Source organism: Hipposideros armiger, unplaced genomic scaffold, assembly GCF_001890085.2.
Source record: "Hipposideros armiger isolate ML-2016 unplaced genomic scaffold, ASM189008v1 scaffold_191, whole genome shotgun sequence".
Lineage (NCBI taxonomy): Eukaryota > Metazoa > Chordata > Mammalia > Chiroptera > Hipposideridae > Hipposideros > Hipposideros armiger.
This window is the reverse complement of record NW_017731541.1, coordinates 145,826-160,975: the sequence shown is the minus strand read 5'-3', so window position 1 is coordinate 160,975 and position 15,150 is coordinate 145,826. Positions and strand designations below refer to the sequence as shown.

The following is a 15,150-nucleotide window of genomic DNA, read 5'->3' as shown; positions in this document are numbered from 1 at the left end:
ATAATTTGGCGAAACCAGTGTTTTTGAGGGACTTCTCAGGCTCCCTGATGTTAGTTCAAATGGGATGTAATATTTTGATAAACTAACACTTTAAAATCAGGCATCATTTTACTTTTGCAGCCTCTCTCCTTTCTCTGGCTTATTGCAGTGAAGCGATACCTGAGGCCAGTTTATAAAACCTAGAATTCTGAGCGAATGTGCTAGTGATTTGACCATCTGGAATATCAGTTCCTCCTGAGTGTTTAAATGACGACATTTCATACGTAATGAAGATAATATACTGCTCCCGAAAGTTAATAGTAAAAGCGCATTTCCTTCCATCTGCATTACACAAACTGCCTTTTGGTTTTCTTACGAATTGAACAAGCACATTGACCGTCCGCTGTCCCTGTCGGGGTGGCAGACAGGGTCATCCTGAGGAGGACATGGGGCCGGGCCCGTCCAGGTCAGAGCAGCACAGATGTCCTGAGGTTTTGCGAGGTGGCCTGACATAGCCGGGGCCGGGGATGGGGTTAGAATCCAGGAATGCTGACTTCTGACCATAAGCCTCCCCTCACTTCTGCTAAGTGGCTGGAATAATGAACATTCCAGGGTTAACATTCACCAATCATTTTTCGAATCTAGAAAGAGCATCTCAATTTGAAATCTATAGAAAAGTGGGTTCCCATGCAATTTTTAAGAGGTCCTAAAACCAGATGTAATTTCCCTCAGCTCTGTCTGCTGTTGATTTACGTAATACCTGATTTTGATGATTTTATGGATGACTCAAGATATTCTGTGGGCGTGGGCAAAGGGCCCTTCCTCGGGTGTTGGGATGGGGCCTGTTTCTCCTTGTCCTCGCAGGACTGGCTGCCCCGCTGTGTTTCCGGGGCCTTGGAGGGGAGGCTGTTCCCTCCCGCGTGGGGTGGGGGTGCCGATAGAGCCCGCGGGCTGGGAGATGCAGCGAGCTGCTGCCTTACTGAACAGTCGCCAAGGCAAAGTGTGTTAGAAAATAGCGAGTTAGTTCATGTGGAGGAGTGGCTGTCATTTGAACAATTAGCTTATTTCCAGACTAGCATCTAGACTGTGGCGATCTCTTTTAAAGTAGCTTTCTGGATGGCTGACACTGTCGCTGACAGTGGCTGTGCAGGAACCTGCCATGTGCAGGACTGTTCTGGGTGGTCATGCTCAGGCCCACGCCCCTTGGGCCCCCTAGTGATCAATGCCCGAGCGCTTGGCCACCCTCCCTGCAGGGCCACTTGGCCCAGGGCCTGGCGGAGGCCGCTGCTCCGGGGGTCCTGGGCTGGGGTCCTGGCAGTGACAGCATTTGTGGCGTCGTGTGCTGGGAGATGTGGCCCAATGGGCAGAGCGTCGTCGTGAAGAAACACAGCTCTGTCCTTTTATACGAGTTCTGCAGGGGGGCGGGGGGCGTTGAAAGGAAGCTTGGGCATCTTTGGGTCTTTATGGCTTCTCATTGCAGCGCTGAGCTGGGAGGTGGTGTGTGATGACTGGTGTCCCCAGGTGATCAGGGAGACTCACCTTCGCCCTCAGACACTGCTGGTGGGAGTGGGCACCGATCCCACTGTTTTGGGTCCAGGGTGGCCTTGACTTAAAAAAGGAGTGGCTTAAAAAATGTGTGTGCCCTCTGACCCAATGCACCATCTTATGGCAACTTACACAGAGATTGCAGTCAGAGATGTCGTACTGAACAAACACGAAACGGGACTGGTTAGCGAATCTGTGGCTTGACACAATTTCATCTAAAATTAATGTTACGGAGAAAGTGTGCTGATGCGGCAAAACATTTCTGACTTACAGGTACGGAGGCCCGACAGGACGCGTACCGCCTGAGCCCAGGATGGAGCGCGGTAACGTGCACGTGTGATCGGAAAAGACGGGAAACCGGCTTAGCTCCAGATGTTTTACTTCAATCTTTATAAACATAAGTCTTTTCTGAAAGTTTTACATTCAGCTTTGTACCGAAAAATAAATTCCTGTATGAGGGAGTGATAACATTTATTATATGAATGCAGTCCATAAGCAACTCAGCTTTCTAAACATCGAACTTTAGACTCTTAATTTTCACAGCACGTCCTCATTTGCATAAGTAGGAACCTGAACTTTAATTTGTCAAGTTGCAGTTATAACAGGTTCACAAAACTAAGACCAGATCAGTAAGGTAACGCTGCACCTGGAGTAATGGCTTACCCTGGGCCCAGCGTGAGCGAGTCTCGGTCGGTGTGTGTGACCTGCCTTGGTGGTGAGGGGAGAGGACCCATCATCCGGTCCCCGGCCACACAGGCTGGACCGGGCTTCACGCGTCCCCTGATGACAACACAGCCCCAGGGTAGCGCCAGGAAACGAAGCCGCCGTCCTCGGCCCGCTGCCACACCCCTGACTGAGCCCCTGGTCAGCACGGAGCGGGGCCTGGTTCCACACGGAGGCCTGGGGACGCGCTGGCCCTTTCTGGAAGGCGTCCCAGTCCTGTCTCAGGGCGCCGGCTCCTGGAACGGTGACTCATGCCACTCCCCGCTGGTGGTGAGAGTTGAAGGCAGCGTAGCGCTCAGGCCTCGGCTAAATTGTGAGCTCCAGTCAAAACTCCAGGAGTGGGACCATGTCTGCTGGTGGGGGGCCTGGGTCCCCAGCCGAGGGTGGTCTGAACGTCTCGCCCTTAGAAGGCACACGCTTCCCTCGTGGGGAGGGACCAGTCACCTGTGCCTTCCTCTGCTATTTGAGTAAACCGGCGGGGAGGTGAGGGAGGGGGGACAGGAGGCCTCTGTCCCCCCCACGTGAGGAAGGGGCAGTGCCTCCCCCAACCCTCCCCCCAGCTGGGCCAGCCCTTGCCCTGTACAGCCCTGATCCCACTGCCAACTGCCGGAGCGTGCAGCCTTGTCCAGGAGAAAGTGATGCTCTGTGTGAGTGCCGTAGCGTTTCTCACTTACCTATTCCTGAAGGACGCAGGTGGGCACGTCTGACAGAACCAGGAGACACACGGTCTCAGCGCAGCCCCACGGGGGGAGGGGGGGGAGGGGCCGTCTGGGGACCGAGCCTTGTCCTGTGTCCGCCCTGCACAGCAGAGGTGTTTGACTCACGTGACCCCGACTGACAAGCAGCAAAGGTGATTTTATTTGGTTCAGGGCATCAGTTATCTGTATCAAATAGTACTTTACTCAGTGTGGCTTTGGGGAGAAACTGCTCCAGACAAAAGCACAAAGCATGAAGGCCGCAGGGCTGGCCGTAGAGGTGAGCGGGGCCAAGAAGACCCGATGACCAGACACGGCTTGGTGTAAAAACCTGTATTTTGGAACCCAATAAACCCCCCGTGGAAAATGTGTGTCGTGCTTTTCTGAATGATTGCACTGGGACAAGATAATGCAAACGGTTCTGTGCATTTCCTGTGTCTTTCTGAGAGAAACCGACGTGATCACCAGACCCGTTGGTGCTTAGAAATGATTTGCTGGCGACCGCTGTGCCCCTTCAGTGGGGCTGCTGCCTGTGACTTTGCAGAGTCAGGGGGAGGGGGGACGGCTCTCATCCCCGACACCCCAGGGGCCAGAGTGCCAACGGCCTTTGGGGTCCACCTGTCAAGGTGTTTGGATTCCGCCAAGGATGGATGTCTCATTTTCTTTGGAAGCCAGTGGGGAGACAGGTTTTAGAAGCAACGGCTGCCATGTGTTAATTCAGCAGCTCTGAGTCGTACAAAACAGAGGCTACAGAGGCTACTTTTAGTCCCAGGCATTGGCAAAGCTGTTTTCTTCAACTTGGAAAATGGCTTTAGGTGCCCGGTGAAGGCCCTTCCTGGCCAACTGCCGAGCTCTCAGCTGTTTGTCACACAGTTACCATAGTAACCTCGTGTACTTTATTGGAGCAGCTGTTGAGCCTCACAGAGGACGCACTTAACACCCTTCAGGACACTTTTCCTCTGAGTGGAAGAACCCAGGGCTGGTGGGTGGGTGAGAGCCCAGCTCCTGGGGGAGGGGGGTTCCTCAGGACGCGGGCGGTTGGCCAGTTGGCCAGTCACCCACCGGGAGGCTCACTGTCCCCCTGGGACAGAGGGAGAGCAGCCCTGTTGCTTCAGGACAGACTGCCGTCTCCCCGACCCCTGCACCCCCTCCCCAGGTGCTGAGCAGGCGGCCCCATGGGGCCCGGGTGGAGGGTGCTGGTCCCAGCCCTGGCCCTGCTGTCCTCGGTGCTGCCCGTCCCTGGGAGCAGCTCACAGGAGGGTAAGTGGACATTTACCAAGACCCAGTAATTTCCCAGTTTTTGCCTCAGCTTAGTCAGTTACCCAGCGTGTCCCCACCCCGCTAGCAGCCCTGTGTGTGGCAGGGTGGGGTGGGTGCTGCAGAAAGTTCAGAGCACCTGGAGATGGGACCTGGGGGGCCCACAAGGTCCCCTAGGGGCACAGTGGACACGGCCGTGACTGCAGTGAGATGTCAGGCACGAGCGGTCGCTTTGCCATGATGGCCGCGGGGGCGCCCCTAGATGAATCCCTCTGGAGGCCCTGCCCCGGGGACAGTCCGAGCCTGGCTTTGCGCTGGGACCTGGGCAGGGAGGGCCGTTCCACGCTCCGCACCTACGTACGTGCACACTTGTCCGAGTGGCTGGTGTCGTGCTCCCCACACCCGACGCCTGACAGCACGGGACATCGGGCTTCCGCTCAGGACGAGCTGCTGCCCACTGTGCTTGTCACGCTGCGACCGTGCCGGCCTTTGCTCGGACTGCTGAGACCCTCAGGCGGCTGTCGCTGCGTCCAGGTGGCCAGTGTTCCCCTCCATCCGTGTGCGTCCTAAGTAGCTGCGCATTTTGTGGAGTCAGGACTTAATTGTTACCTCAGGGCAGCACCGAAATCAGTATTAAACCTGAAATACAGAATTTGTGCTTAAGAAAATCCAAATAGATGGGTTTTGTTCACCAAAACTCAGCCCAGGCAAAGGAGAGCTGGATTCCATGCTGTGCCGTCTGGAAGGTTCCCTGGGGTTCCTGCCAGTCGGGCTTCTGTCCTGGCCCCGTGGTCTCCTCCTCCACCCAGGCCGTGAGGACGGGTCAGGTCCTGGGGAGTCTGACGGCTCCTAACCGAGGGGCTGAGACGGGGGTTTAAAAGAAGCCATTTTTAGAAGCCATTTAATTTCACTCAGAATATTTGCACTTAAAGTACCTGAAAAGCTCCAGATGCCACTGTCTGGTTTGTTCAATGTCCCCAGCTCTCCCCGATGCCTATCCGTCCGTCCTCACTGGTGACACAGAACCTCGTGCTGCTGAGGGTGGGGGGTGAGGCTCATGGTGACGCAGAACGCGACCCCATGCCCCCAGCCCTGCCCGCACCAGCGCTGGCCACCAGAACATTCCACGATGACGGACCTCTGTACCCGGACTCCAAGCCCTTGAAATGTGGCTCATGTGATGGAGAAAATAACCCTCAGTGTTCCTTAGTTTTAGTTAAACCCAGGTGGCCCCTTGTGGCTGGTAGCACGGGGACTGTCCCTCCTCAGTCATGTCACTTCTGTGCCTTCTCAGCTGTGAGCATCTCGGGTTGGCTCTGGGCTTTTGCACCCTTCAGCCCTGGGCCGTGTTCCAAGTGTGTCGGGCCCACCGTGAAGGGAAGGTGAGGGGGCAGGCGTCACTTCCATGGACGTGCTGTCCCTCTGACCCCGTGTGGGTCCAGCTCAGCGGGCAGGTGGCTCTGAGGAGGGCTTCATATGTGACAGGAAGGTGACAAATACGTTTCCTCCATGTCAGAGGGGACTTGGCTTGCTAATGGGTAGGTGTTTGCAGTGGGTCCCTTCTGTAGGCACGTCACCAGTAAAACTGCAAAGTACGCCTTTCCCCAAGTCTCGGGGGTTCACCCCCACAGCACGGCGGGAAGGGAACCAGGGGGCTGGGGTGGCTGAGGGACCAGGAGACGCGGGAGGGCCTGTAGCCAAACCAGGCGCAGGTGCCTTTGAGTTCCCCAGGGGCCCGTCTGTCTGTCCGGCTGCAGCAGAGCTGTGGCAGATGCGATTCACACAGACGTGCCGGCCCGAGCCCCCCGCAGGCTGTTCAGCCTCCTCCTGGGACCTTCCGTGCCCCCCCCGACCCCCCGGAGCCACAGAACAGCCCCCTCTTGGTGTCGCTTTCTTCTCCAGTTACACATTAATTTACACACCTGCCTGGAGCACAGGGGAGCATCTCAGCCAAACGCCAAGGCAAACAGAGCAGTGGGGGCCAGCGAGGGTCATCCCTGTGAACCCTGGAGGGCGGCCTGTTCCCAGAGGTCCCAGTCCGGTGCTTTACATCCCACTTCCTCAGCTTCCGTCAGCTGTGTCTCCCTGGGGCGGTGGCCAGTGTCAGGCAGACACACAGACCCCTGCGTGAGCGCACGTGATGGGAGGAGCTCTCGGAAGCACTGGGAGAAAGCTGCTCCATTTCTGCCCAGGGAAACACTCGTCTTTCTGTCCCCCCGGTGTGACCGTGTCCTGATGCGAGTGCTCACGGGACAGAAGTTGGAAGCATGCGCGAGGCTCCTCTTTACTGTCTTCCAGGGGATCTCAGAGGAAGGCGGCCGGCTGACCGCTGTGGCCGTGACCCACTGGCCCCGGGAAGGACCTGGACCTCGAGGGCCAAGGGCGCTTCTGACGGCCAGGAACGGTGAGCGGCCTGTCCTCGGCGTCTTGGCTGTGTCTACAAGTGTGCATTCAGCATTTTTTCCTTCAACAGGAACATTCCACTTCTGTTTCAGTGGAGAAAAAAAGCAATTTTTAAAGAAGGTGCTGGGGTTAAAGAACAGAGCTTTACCCCAACTGCTGTCGTCACGTTGTGGCGAGGACAGTCCCGTGACCTGGCCTCTGTGCCTGGTTCCAAACCCCGACAGCTTTATGTTAACTTAGGCAAATCCCAATTCTGCCCTCATTTCCACCACAAAAGGGGATGAGCTCCAAAGTGGCATTCTGGTGTCACCTGGGCTCTTAGGTCAGCACTGGGGCTGTCATCACCTGAAGGACATTCACGTTTATTTGGGGACGTGGACTCTCTCTGGTGGGGGAGCCGGCAGCTCCTGGGCCTCAGGGCCAGTGTCCACAGTGAAGCCTGAGGGAGCAGGTGGCTGGTGGCTGGGACGGGGAGCTGTGACGTGAGTCTGCGCTGAGTGGGTTTATCCTGAGGCGTTTTAGGGTTTCTCTGCGGCCTGCCGCCGGCCGAGAAGTGCCCTCTCTCCTGCAGAGCCCGGTGCCCTTAGGGTTCCCGGAACTGCTCACTGCCCGGAGTGCACGGAGCCGGCTGCCTCTTGTCTGTCGGGTCCCCAGTGTGGAACCTGGGGCAGAAACTCACACGGGAGACGTCACCGGGGCCACAGGTGTCACTTCCAAACCTCCCTCTGTGCGCTCTCTGATACCAGCACACATGTCTTGTTGGGACAGTGTGTCACTGTAAGCTCTGCAGTATGACAAGGCACAAGCCTCTCTCACACCCCATTCCCTGGGCCCCAAGGTCAGGGAGGTGACGTGCCTCTGGGACTGGGGTCCCCGAGATGACCTGTCACTGGCACCAGGGCTCCTTGGTGACACATGTTCAGAAACACCGCTGGCAAGCGTGATTCTTACAGTTGAAACACAGTAGCTCATGGTATCGCCAAGGCCATAGTGTGACACGCATTCGACTCGCCGTCCTTGGCTGAGAGTGCAAGTTCATGATGAGTGAAGCCAGCCCTGCGCCCTGCAACCGGGTGCTCCCCACGTGTGGCCAGGGTCAGCTAATGCCTCTGCAAAAATGGCCGGAGCCTGGGGCCCGAATCCTCCTCGAGCCAGGGGAAGCCCCCCTTGTACTCAAACCACCATCCCACCCCCCACTTAGTTATTGGAAAGGGTTTCTGAGCCGTCGGACCATCACAGCCAAGGGGTTCTCACCTGCAGAGGCAGGGGGCTCTTTGGGGCCGGCCACGTGTGAGGTGTTTGTGGACGTCACCCTACGTGACAGGGGCCTGGGCGCCTGCGCAGGGGCCATCAGGCTGGCCCTTCCTCGGGCCGACCTGCCCAGACCTCTGCAGGAAGACCTTGAAGTTTGCAGCACGCTGTGCTGGGACCAGCGGTGTCCCTTCCAAGTTTTTCGCGTCCTCGTTTCTCTGGCCTTCGGAAGACAGGTGCGGTCAGAGGCGGACAGGACGTCGTCCGAGCTGTTCAGCAGCCCCCCGGGCGCCTTGCCCAGTGCCCAGTGACCGCTCCATCTTCCAGAGTGGGGCTTTGCCCCAGTCCCCGCAGTTCTCCCTAAAGAGTGCCCCGTCTGCCCTCTGGCGGCAGCTCCTTGGTTATTGCATCAAGACCAGGCTTGTAAAGCGGTTTCATCCGTGGGGAAGCCTGGCTCCAACTCCAGTGCGTGTCGCCAGCCAATGGCAGCAGGCGATTCTTGTAGAGCCTCTGTCAGACCGTTCGGCACCATTGTCAGAATCTCGCTCCGCAGAGTGAGGGCCGATGACCTGACCACAGCTGCATGGCTCCTCACCTGTGGCCCCCAGGACGCATTTAGCGTCCCCCCTACTCTCTTCCCTCCGGGTCTCACTGTTTCCACCACATTCCACTCTGCTGTCCCTTCAACAAGCCACGTCCCACCTAATGGCCTCTGGGCTGCTGTTCCGGGGCGGGTTGAGGGGGGGGGGCTTTATGCTTTGAAGTCACTGGGAAGCTGTGAGGTGGTCAAGTCATGGCTGTAGACAGGCCCACAGGTTCCAGTAAGGGGCTGTAAGTGTCCCTCCTCAGGGACACCAGGCACCAGGACACCACTGCCGCCCTCGCCGGTTTGGTGTCCACCTGCATGGTCTCCCCAGGCGTCCCCTGCCCCCCTTTCCCCCCAGGAACAGGTGCCTGTCAGCCGTGGTCCAGGCTGTTCCCGACTCTCCAGCTATTCACAGCACGAAGAGCTGCCGGTGGAAACGACTGCACCCCGTGTTGGGCAAAGCCGGCGCACGCAGCGATCTGTCCCCAAGTGGTGACGTGCCGCCTGCTCCCCTCTCTGCTTTCCCCTTGTTCTCAGGAGCCCCCGGGAAGCTCCAGTTAGACCCACGAGCTTCTGGAGCAGCAGTGGCCCCGGACCCCGCCGCCGACCGCCGCGCGCAGCTGGGGAAGCGATTGGGGCCTCCTGTGAGCTGCTGCAGGTGGGTGTCTGCTGGGCGCAGGCGGCCGTGGCCTGCAGGGCGCGTGCTGGAACTTCCGGTCCTGTGGGCACAGCGGGGCAGCCTGGAAGCACAGCTGAAACTCATCTGCACAATAGGGCACGTGCAGCTCGCGTGTTCGATGTTTGTAAGAGCGTCATCTGTCAGCTGCCAACGTTGATTTATAGCTGCGCGTATAGACTGGCTCACTTTCTATTAGCTTAGCCCGGGATGGCGGGGGGACGGGCGGGACTGACCACACCATTCCCCAGAGTCCCGCGGAGCGTGCCCTGTTGCTCCTGCTGGTACCAGCGGGGTGCTCTCGTCTGCCGTGCTGGGAAGTAGAGCCCCCTCCTCCAGCGTCACGCCGGGGCGGGGGGCCGATTCGTAGGACCCGCTCGAGTGCAGGAGCCCTCTGACCATGGAGACAGCAGCGCCGGTGCCAGCCTGGCCCCGTCACCACCCTCACCGGTATTCAACCTCAGTTCCAGTGCTCGTGTCCTGCTGGCCCCTGCAGCCTGGAGGTGGAGACCCCCTTCTGTGCCGCGGGACCGCTGTGCTCTGCAGAGGACACGGCCTCGGAGCTGCTTCCCGGGACTGATGTTGCACCGGCCACGGTCACGATGGGGGCCCCCATCACGGCGGCTGCATCTACTCACACCAGCACCCCACTTTCACGGCCTGCCATCTTGCCCAGCAGGTAAGGTGAGGGTGGCATGGAGGCCAGTGTCCCCTCTAGGGGACTCCCTGGATTCCAGAGCCATGTCCAGCGAGCGACTGATTTTAGCATCTTCCTGGCTCCCTGCAGCGGCAGCTGTGGCCACTGCTTTCTAGTCACAGGCTCTGGCCCCGCAGTCGGCCGCTTTCCCACCAGGGTCCCGAGTTACTTGGTGCCCTGTGTCTGTCACATGGGTCACGTGTGCAGACTGGAGTTTTGTCTGTGTTTCTGATGGGCATCCCTTGGAGGGCCATCCCCGGGGGCCACGGATGTGTTCTGTCTGCTCAGAGGTCTTCTGCCCTCTGGTTTGTGCTGCCCATCTGTGCCCACACGGTCGGCAGCACCCGGAGCAGATCGATGACGGTCAGGGAAGTCCTGTGTTACTGGGGGTGGAAGGTCCAGTTGTCCAGACTATTCCCGACTCCCCAACTCGCCCACAGCAGACACTGCTGCACGTGGACACGACAGCACCCACCCCACATTGAGCATTTCCACAAAATCGTCACAGGCGGTGGCCTGTGGGGGGCACACCTTTTGTGTCCATCACTTCAGCTGTGAGGGAAACACATCATCGCTGGGCGGGTGCAGCCAGAGCTCCAGCAGCGCTTCTCAGATTTTCCGTCCGTCTCCTGGGGGCTTGCTGGGGCCCCCTTCTGAGTCTGGGTCCGGGACTCGGGGGCTGGGTGACTCGGGCCTGGGGCGACCCCCGAGAACTTGCACCTCTCCCGGTGGTGCTGGTCCTGCTGGCCCCGGGACCCCACTCTGAGAAGAGGTGAAAGCCAGCCCTGCCACCAGGTCCCAAACCCTGGCTTTCGGCTGAACGGCCTGCGGAGTGGGCTGCTCCCTCCTGCCGCCCGGCCCTCCACGCAACAGGTCCCCAGACTTGTCAGCCTTGTGAGACCTGAAGTGCCTGCTCTCTCCCAACAGTGCCCCCGGCCTTGCTCCTGGACCTCACTGCCCCCACAGCCTCGCCGCGCCCCAGCCTGGTCGCCAGCGGCTCTGTCCCCTCACTCAGAGTCTCCCAGTGCAAGGCCCTGGTGACCTGGTGCCTCCTGTCAGCCATCGCTCCCCAGGGGCCGACACTCGGGCACCTCTGAGTCTGGGGTTCCGGGTTCAGATGGTTTCCAAAGGGGCTCTGTGTCTGCGGATGGATTTAGGCGACAGTTCTGGCATCCAAGTGAGGATCCGCTGTGTGTCTGAGGAGGCGGCCGTCACCGCCTACCACCAGTACGGGAAAGGTACGCACGCTTCAGCATCAGGAGCACGGCAAGGAAATGTTGATGAGAGTGAGACTGGGGGCCAACGGGGGACCCTTGACCCTGTGCCCCTCCCCCTGACACGGAGGCGGGTACCGTGCAGTGGCCACTGTCCCATGTTCTCCCATTGGTCCCTGCACCTGGGGGAGCTGGAGTTACCGCCACTCACAGGAGCAGCGGGCGAGGCTGGGAGAGGTTGGCTGTGTCCTGAGGGTGTGCAGCTGACGTATCTCCCTGCACAGGGAGACTGGGCGTGTGTAAAGCCATGGACTGAAGTCTGGGGGCTCGGTTCTCCTTTTTGCAAAGCTTGGCTGATTTGGTAAACACTCCCCGCATCTTAAGTGGTTCGCGCAGAGGTTTGGGGACGAGGATGGCGGCAGTGAGGCCCTGAGAGGGAGGCCTAGGTCTCGTGGTCAGTGGCCAGACACAGCTGTTCCTTCTGCCTGGTCCTTAAGCTCCAGAGGCCGGGGGAGACGTGAGGGGATGGGCAGGTTAGTGAGATGGCGGGGTACCCGGGCTCTGCAGGGGAGAGGGGCAGGGGGTGCGTGGGGGCAGGGAATGGGGACCAGCTGAGTGTGAAGGCCAGCTAAGGACTGCATCCTGGGTCACAGGAGAAGTCGCCCAGCGTTTGGAAGCCGGGGACTCGAATGAACAACTGAAAAGTGCTGTGTGTGGGGCTGGGATGAGAGCGGCCGAGGGTCTTTGTCAGGAGGACGTGAGTGACCTGCTGTGTCACAGGCCCCCAGCAGCGTCTTAAAGCACATGCAGCGTTGCCTCCGGTTCTGCTGGGACTTCTTAGGTCTGGGCTGGCCTTGGACAGGCTCCAGTCCCTGAGGGCTCTACTCCTGGAAGGGGAGCTGGCTGTTGGCCAGGGTGACGGGGGTGTCACTCACGTGTCCCTCGTCACCCACCGGGCGGCCGGCTTCTTCCCACGGAGCAGTGCAGGCTCCCAAGACCGGCGAGAGCAGCTCAGGGGTGCAGGCCTGTGGGCCAGAGCCTCGCGGGTCTGAGGGCTGGAGAGAGTCTCCCTGCAGAGGGAGGGCGTGCGGTCACACGGCAGCCGCGTTGTCGGGCGAAAGCGGGGAGGTCCACGGCCTTTCTGTTACCTGCTGAAATGGTTCTTTGATAAACTTGTGCGTGATGGTTCAGGTATGTCTCTGCCCGGCTGTGGGATGATCGACGTGTGTTCGTTCTTGTGACTCTTTCTCACTGCAGGGCACTGGCCACGTGGTTCTCTGGGCCCAGGGCAAAAGGGAAGCGCAGAACTCGTTAGACAAGTTACTAGAAAGAGCGTTAGGGCGCGCGCCGCGAGGGGCGTGGGGCCGGAGCGCCTGCAGGCTCGTGTGACCAGAGTGGCCCAGCGTCAGCGTCTGTGCCCGTCAGTCAGCCCGTCACAAGCAGCCTACACGACAAACGTCTGCTAGCGTCTAACAGCATCGAACCGCCGTTTTCTTCCCTGCAGAAGGCGTCTATGTGCTCAGGGCAGCTCTTCATAACGAACGGTGTGGAACTGAGTGGGAGCTTGGGCCCTACTACGTGCACGTGGGCCGCGCGGCTGCGACCGTGTTTGTGAACTCCAGCAGCGTCCACGACGGTGAAGTGCTGGCCTTTGGCTCGCAGGCCGATCGCCAAGGTGAGACCACATGGGCAGTGTGGGCGGCGTGGGCAGCGGGCCCGGGCTCTGGGCGAAGCCGCCTGCTGGTCACCCTGTCCAGGTGGTGACAGCTCCACGCCCAACACAACAGCCTCCCTCCATTCCTCCGTCCTTCAGAAGACGTGCATTGTGCAGTGCTGTGCCCTTGGGGACACAAAGCCCGAGGCTCGAGGCATTTGTGGTCAGATCAGTAAGACATTAAGATACACAGAGGGAGAATGTGAGCCGGGACAAGCGTGCGCTGGAAGGCGGACGTGGCTGAGGGAGGTTCCCAGGAAGGGTGTGTGCGGAGCCCGGGGGAGGGGACACCTCAGGCGGGAGTTGGCTGCGGCGACATCACTCCTGTCCAGGGGTGTTCACGCTCCAGATATTCTCATGCGCTGATGCTGAGCAGGGTGCCCACGGCAGTCCGTCACCTCACACGCAGGCACGTTCTCCTAGAAAGAGAGAAACTACACAGAACGGGACCAGCAGTGTTTGCAAAGCAACCCGCCTCCTTCCCTAACACCCCTTCCCTTCCCGGTAAATGAGTTCCCCTCAATCTTCCTAGACACCTGGGGCCCCTCCTAGAACCTGATGAGATGTTTGGTGTGTTCCCCGGTACATGCATACATATATGCGTGTCCATGTGCTCGTGTGCCCGTGTGCACACACGTATGTGCACCATCTGCATCGCACCTCCGAGGCCTCAGAGCCCGAGGTTACCCGTGGGCCGTGTGTGAGCTGTTTAGTGTGCACACGGAGGGACGCCATAAATACAACGCCACCTGCAGAAGTCGTGAGCATATTTCAAAGGAATGAATGTACTTGCTGTGTGGAGAGAGAGAGAGAGAAGCACTTAGAGAACATTCTAATGATGAGAAGTTTTATGACAAAGTGTATATTTCCCAGGTCTGATTCCAAATACTTGCTTCAAATTTTGAAATGTATTGGAATTCAAAGAGGAAACTTAAAACTGGAAAGGCCGACCGTGTTGTGCGAGACGAGTGAACCAGTTTGAGTCTGTTTTTCCCTGATTTCTTTTTTCCATCCAGGCACTGTCCTTAAGCACTGTTTTCCACCCATTTCCTGCTACAACGTGAGCTTCACCTCCCAGACCCACGTGGGTGACAGCCAGGCCTGGGCCGGAGTGACAGTTCGCTACCAGCTGCAGCGTACGTGTTCCCTGTAATTCGAGATTTAGCGAGACCTCCTCGCAGCTGGTCACAGTCACAAAGGCCACAGATGGCACCAGATTCTGTGACAGCTCTGCCGAGACCCCACTTGCCCTTGACCGAACTCTTGTTGATCTGAGTCCCTTCTAGGACTTTTCTAGAAGCCACAGGCCTTAAGGCTTCTACATAAGGCATGAGAAGGGGGTACCATGCAGAACCACCTGCCAGCTCCGGCGTGCAGGCCCACTTCCCCACTCACCGGACGGCGGGGACGCCCTTCCCTGGCTGGGCCCGGCCCTCGGGCTGAAGCTCTTTGCCTCCCTTTCCTTCATCACAGCCGTGTCTGTCTACACAAACGGGACAGTGTTTGCCACCGACACTGACATCGCTTTTGTAGCCGTTACCAAGGAAACCAGTGCCCTGGAGTTTGTGTGGTTCTTTGGCGGAGACCCACCCGTGAGGACGACTTCCAGAAGCATCAGGAGGAGACTTGGCGTCGCCCAGTGGTGCGTACACGGCCGTCCCCGAGCAGTCTGGAGAGAGAGAGCGTGCTCGTACCAAATAAATTAAGTGTCGCATCTACTTAATTGAACCCAAACAAGGAAGCAGAGTCTCCCTCTAAACAAGGCGGGTGGGGGGCTTCGGAACCAGACCGTCCCGGCCCAATGCCATCCCACCACCCCTGTGGCCTAAGCGAAGTCCTCTTCTGAGGAAGGTGGCGGTGCTCACGCCGCCGCTCTGAGCGGTGCTTTACCTCGTGAAGAGGGGAGGGCAGAAAGCGTCTCCCGACACCCCGGTGAGGTGGAAACCACCGGTGCTGTGACAACCCTACAGATTGGGTGCCGGGCCCTGGCCGTCTTGGAAGTGACGAGCAGCTTGTCTCTGCCTCTGACCTGGCTCCCCGCCCCCCCCAGGTACCGCGTGGTGGTCCAGGCTTCCAACGGGATGAGCAGCATGACCTCGGAGCCCCACCATGTCTGGGTGCAGAGGAGGGTGGTCCCCAGCCGACTCGTGGCCGCCTCCTCGGCTCTGGTGAACGCCACTGTGACCTTTCAGTGCAGACTCACCTTTGGCAGTGATGTCACCTACCTGTGGGACTTTGGGGACGGTGCAGCGGGCCTGGGCAGCAGCTCCGCCAGTCACATCTACCGTAGGTAATGCGCCCCGGTCGGCAGGACGCCCCAGGATGGCAGGCGACACGTCCTCACAGTCCGTGGTGGCCCTCGGATGGGGGCTGTTCTGTCTCAAACCCAGAAGTCCTGAGTGATTGTCCA

At 59.1% G+C, this 15,150-nt stretch overlaps 1 protein-coding gene across 1 annotated transcript in view; it reads left to right on the top strand.

Moving 5' to 3' along the window:
- The first annotated feature begins 8,646 nt into the window (after positions 1-8,646).
- Positions 8,647-15,150, top strand: part of PKD1L1 (polycystin 1 like 1, transient receptor potential channel interacting) — a 65,110-nt gene continuing 58,606 nt past the window's right edge. The window contains exons 1-9 of the mRNA XM_019652969.1: positions 8,647-8,684; positions 8,798-8,931; positions 8,977-9,097; positions 9,612-9,794; positions 10,740-11,050; positions 12,531-12,701; positions 13,757-13,876; positions 14,214-14,382; positions 14,791-15,030. Coding sequence (XP_019508514.1) covers positions 8,647-8,684; positions 8,798-8,931; positions 8,977-9,097; positions 9,612-9,794; positions 10,740-11,050; positions 12,531-12,701; positions 13,757-13,876; positions 14,214-14,382; positions 14,791-15,030 — 1,487 coding nt within the window. The remainder of the gene's footprint in view (positions 8,685-8,797; positions 8,932-8,976; positions 9,098-9,611; positions 9,795-10,739; positions 11,051-12,530; positions 12,702-13,756; positions 13,877-14,213; positions 14,383-14,790; positions 15,031-15,150) is intronic.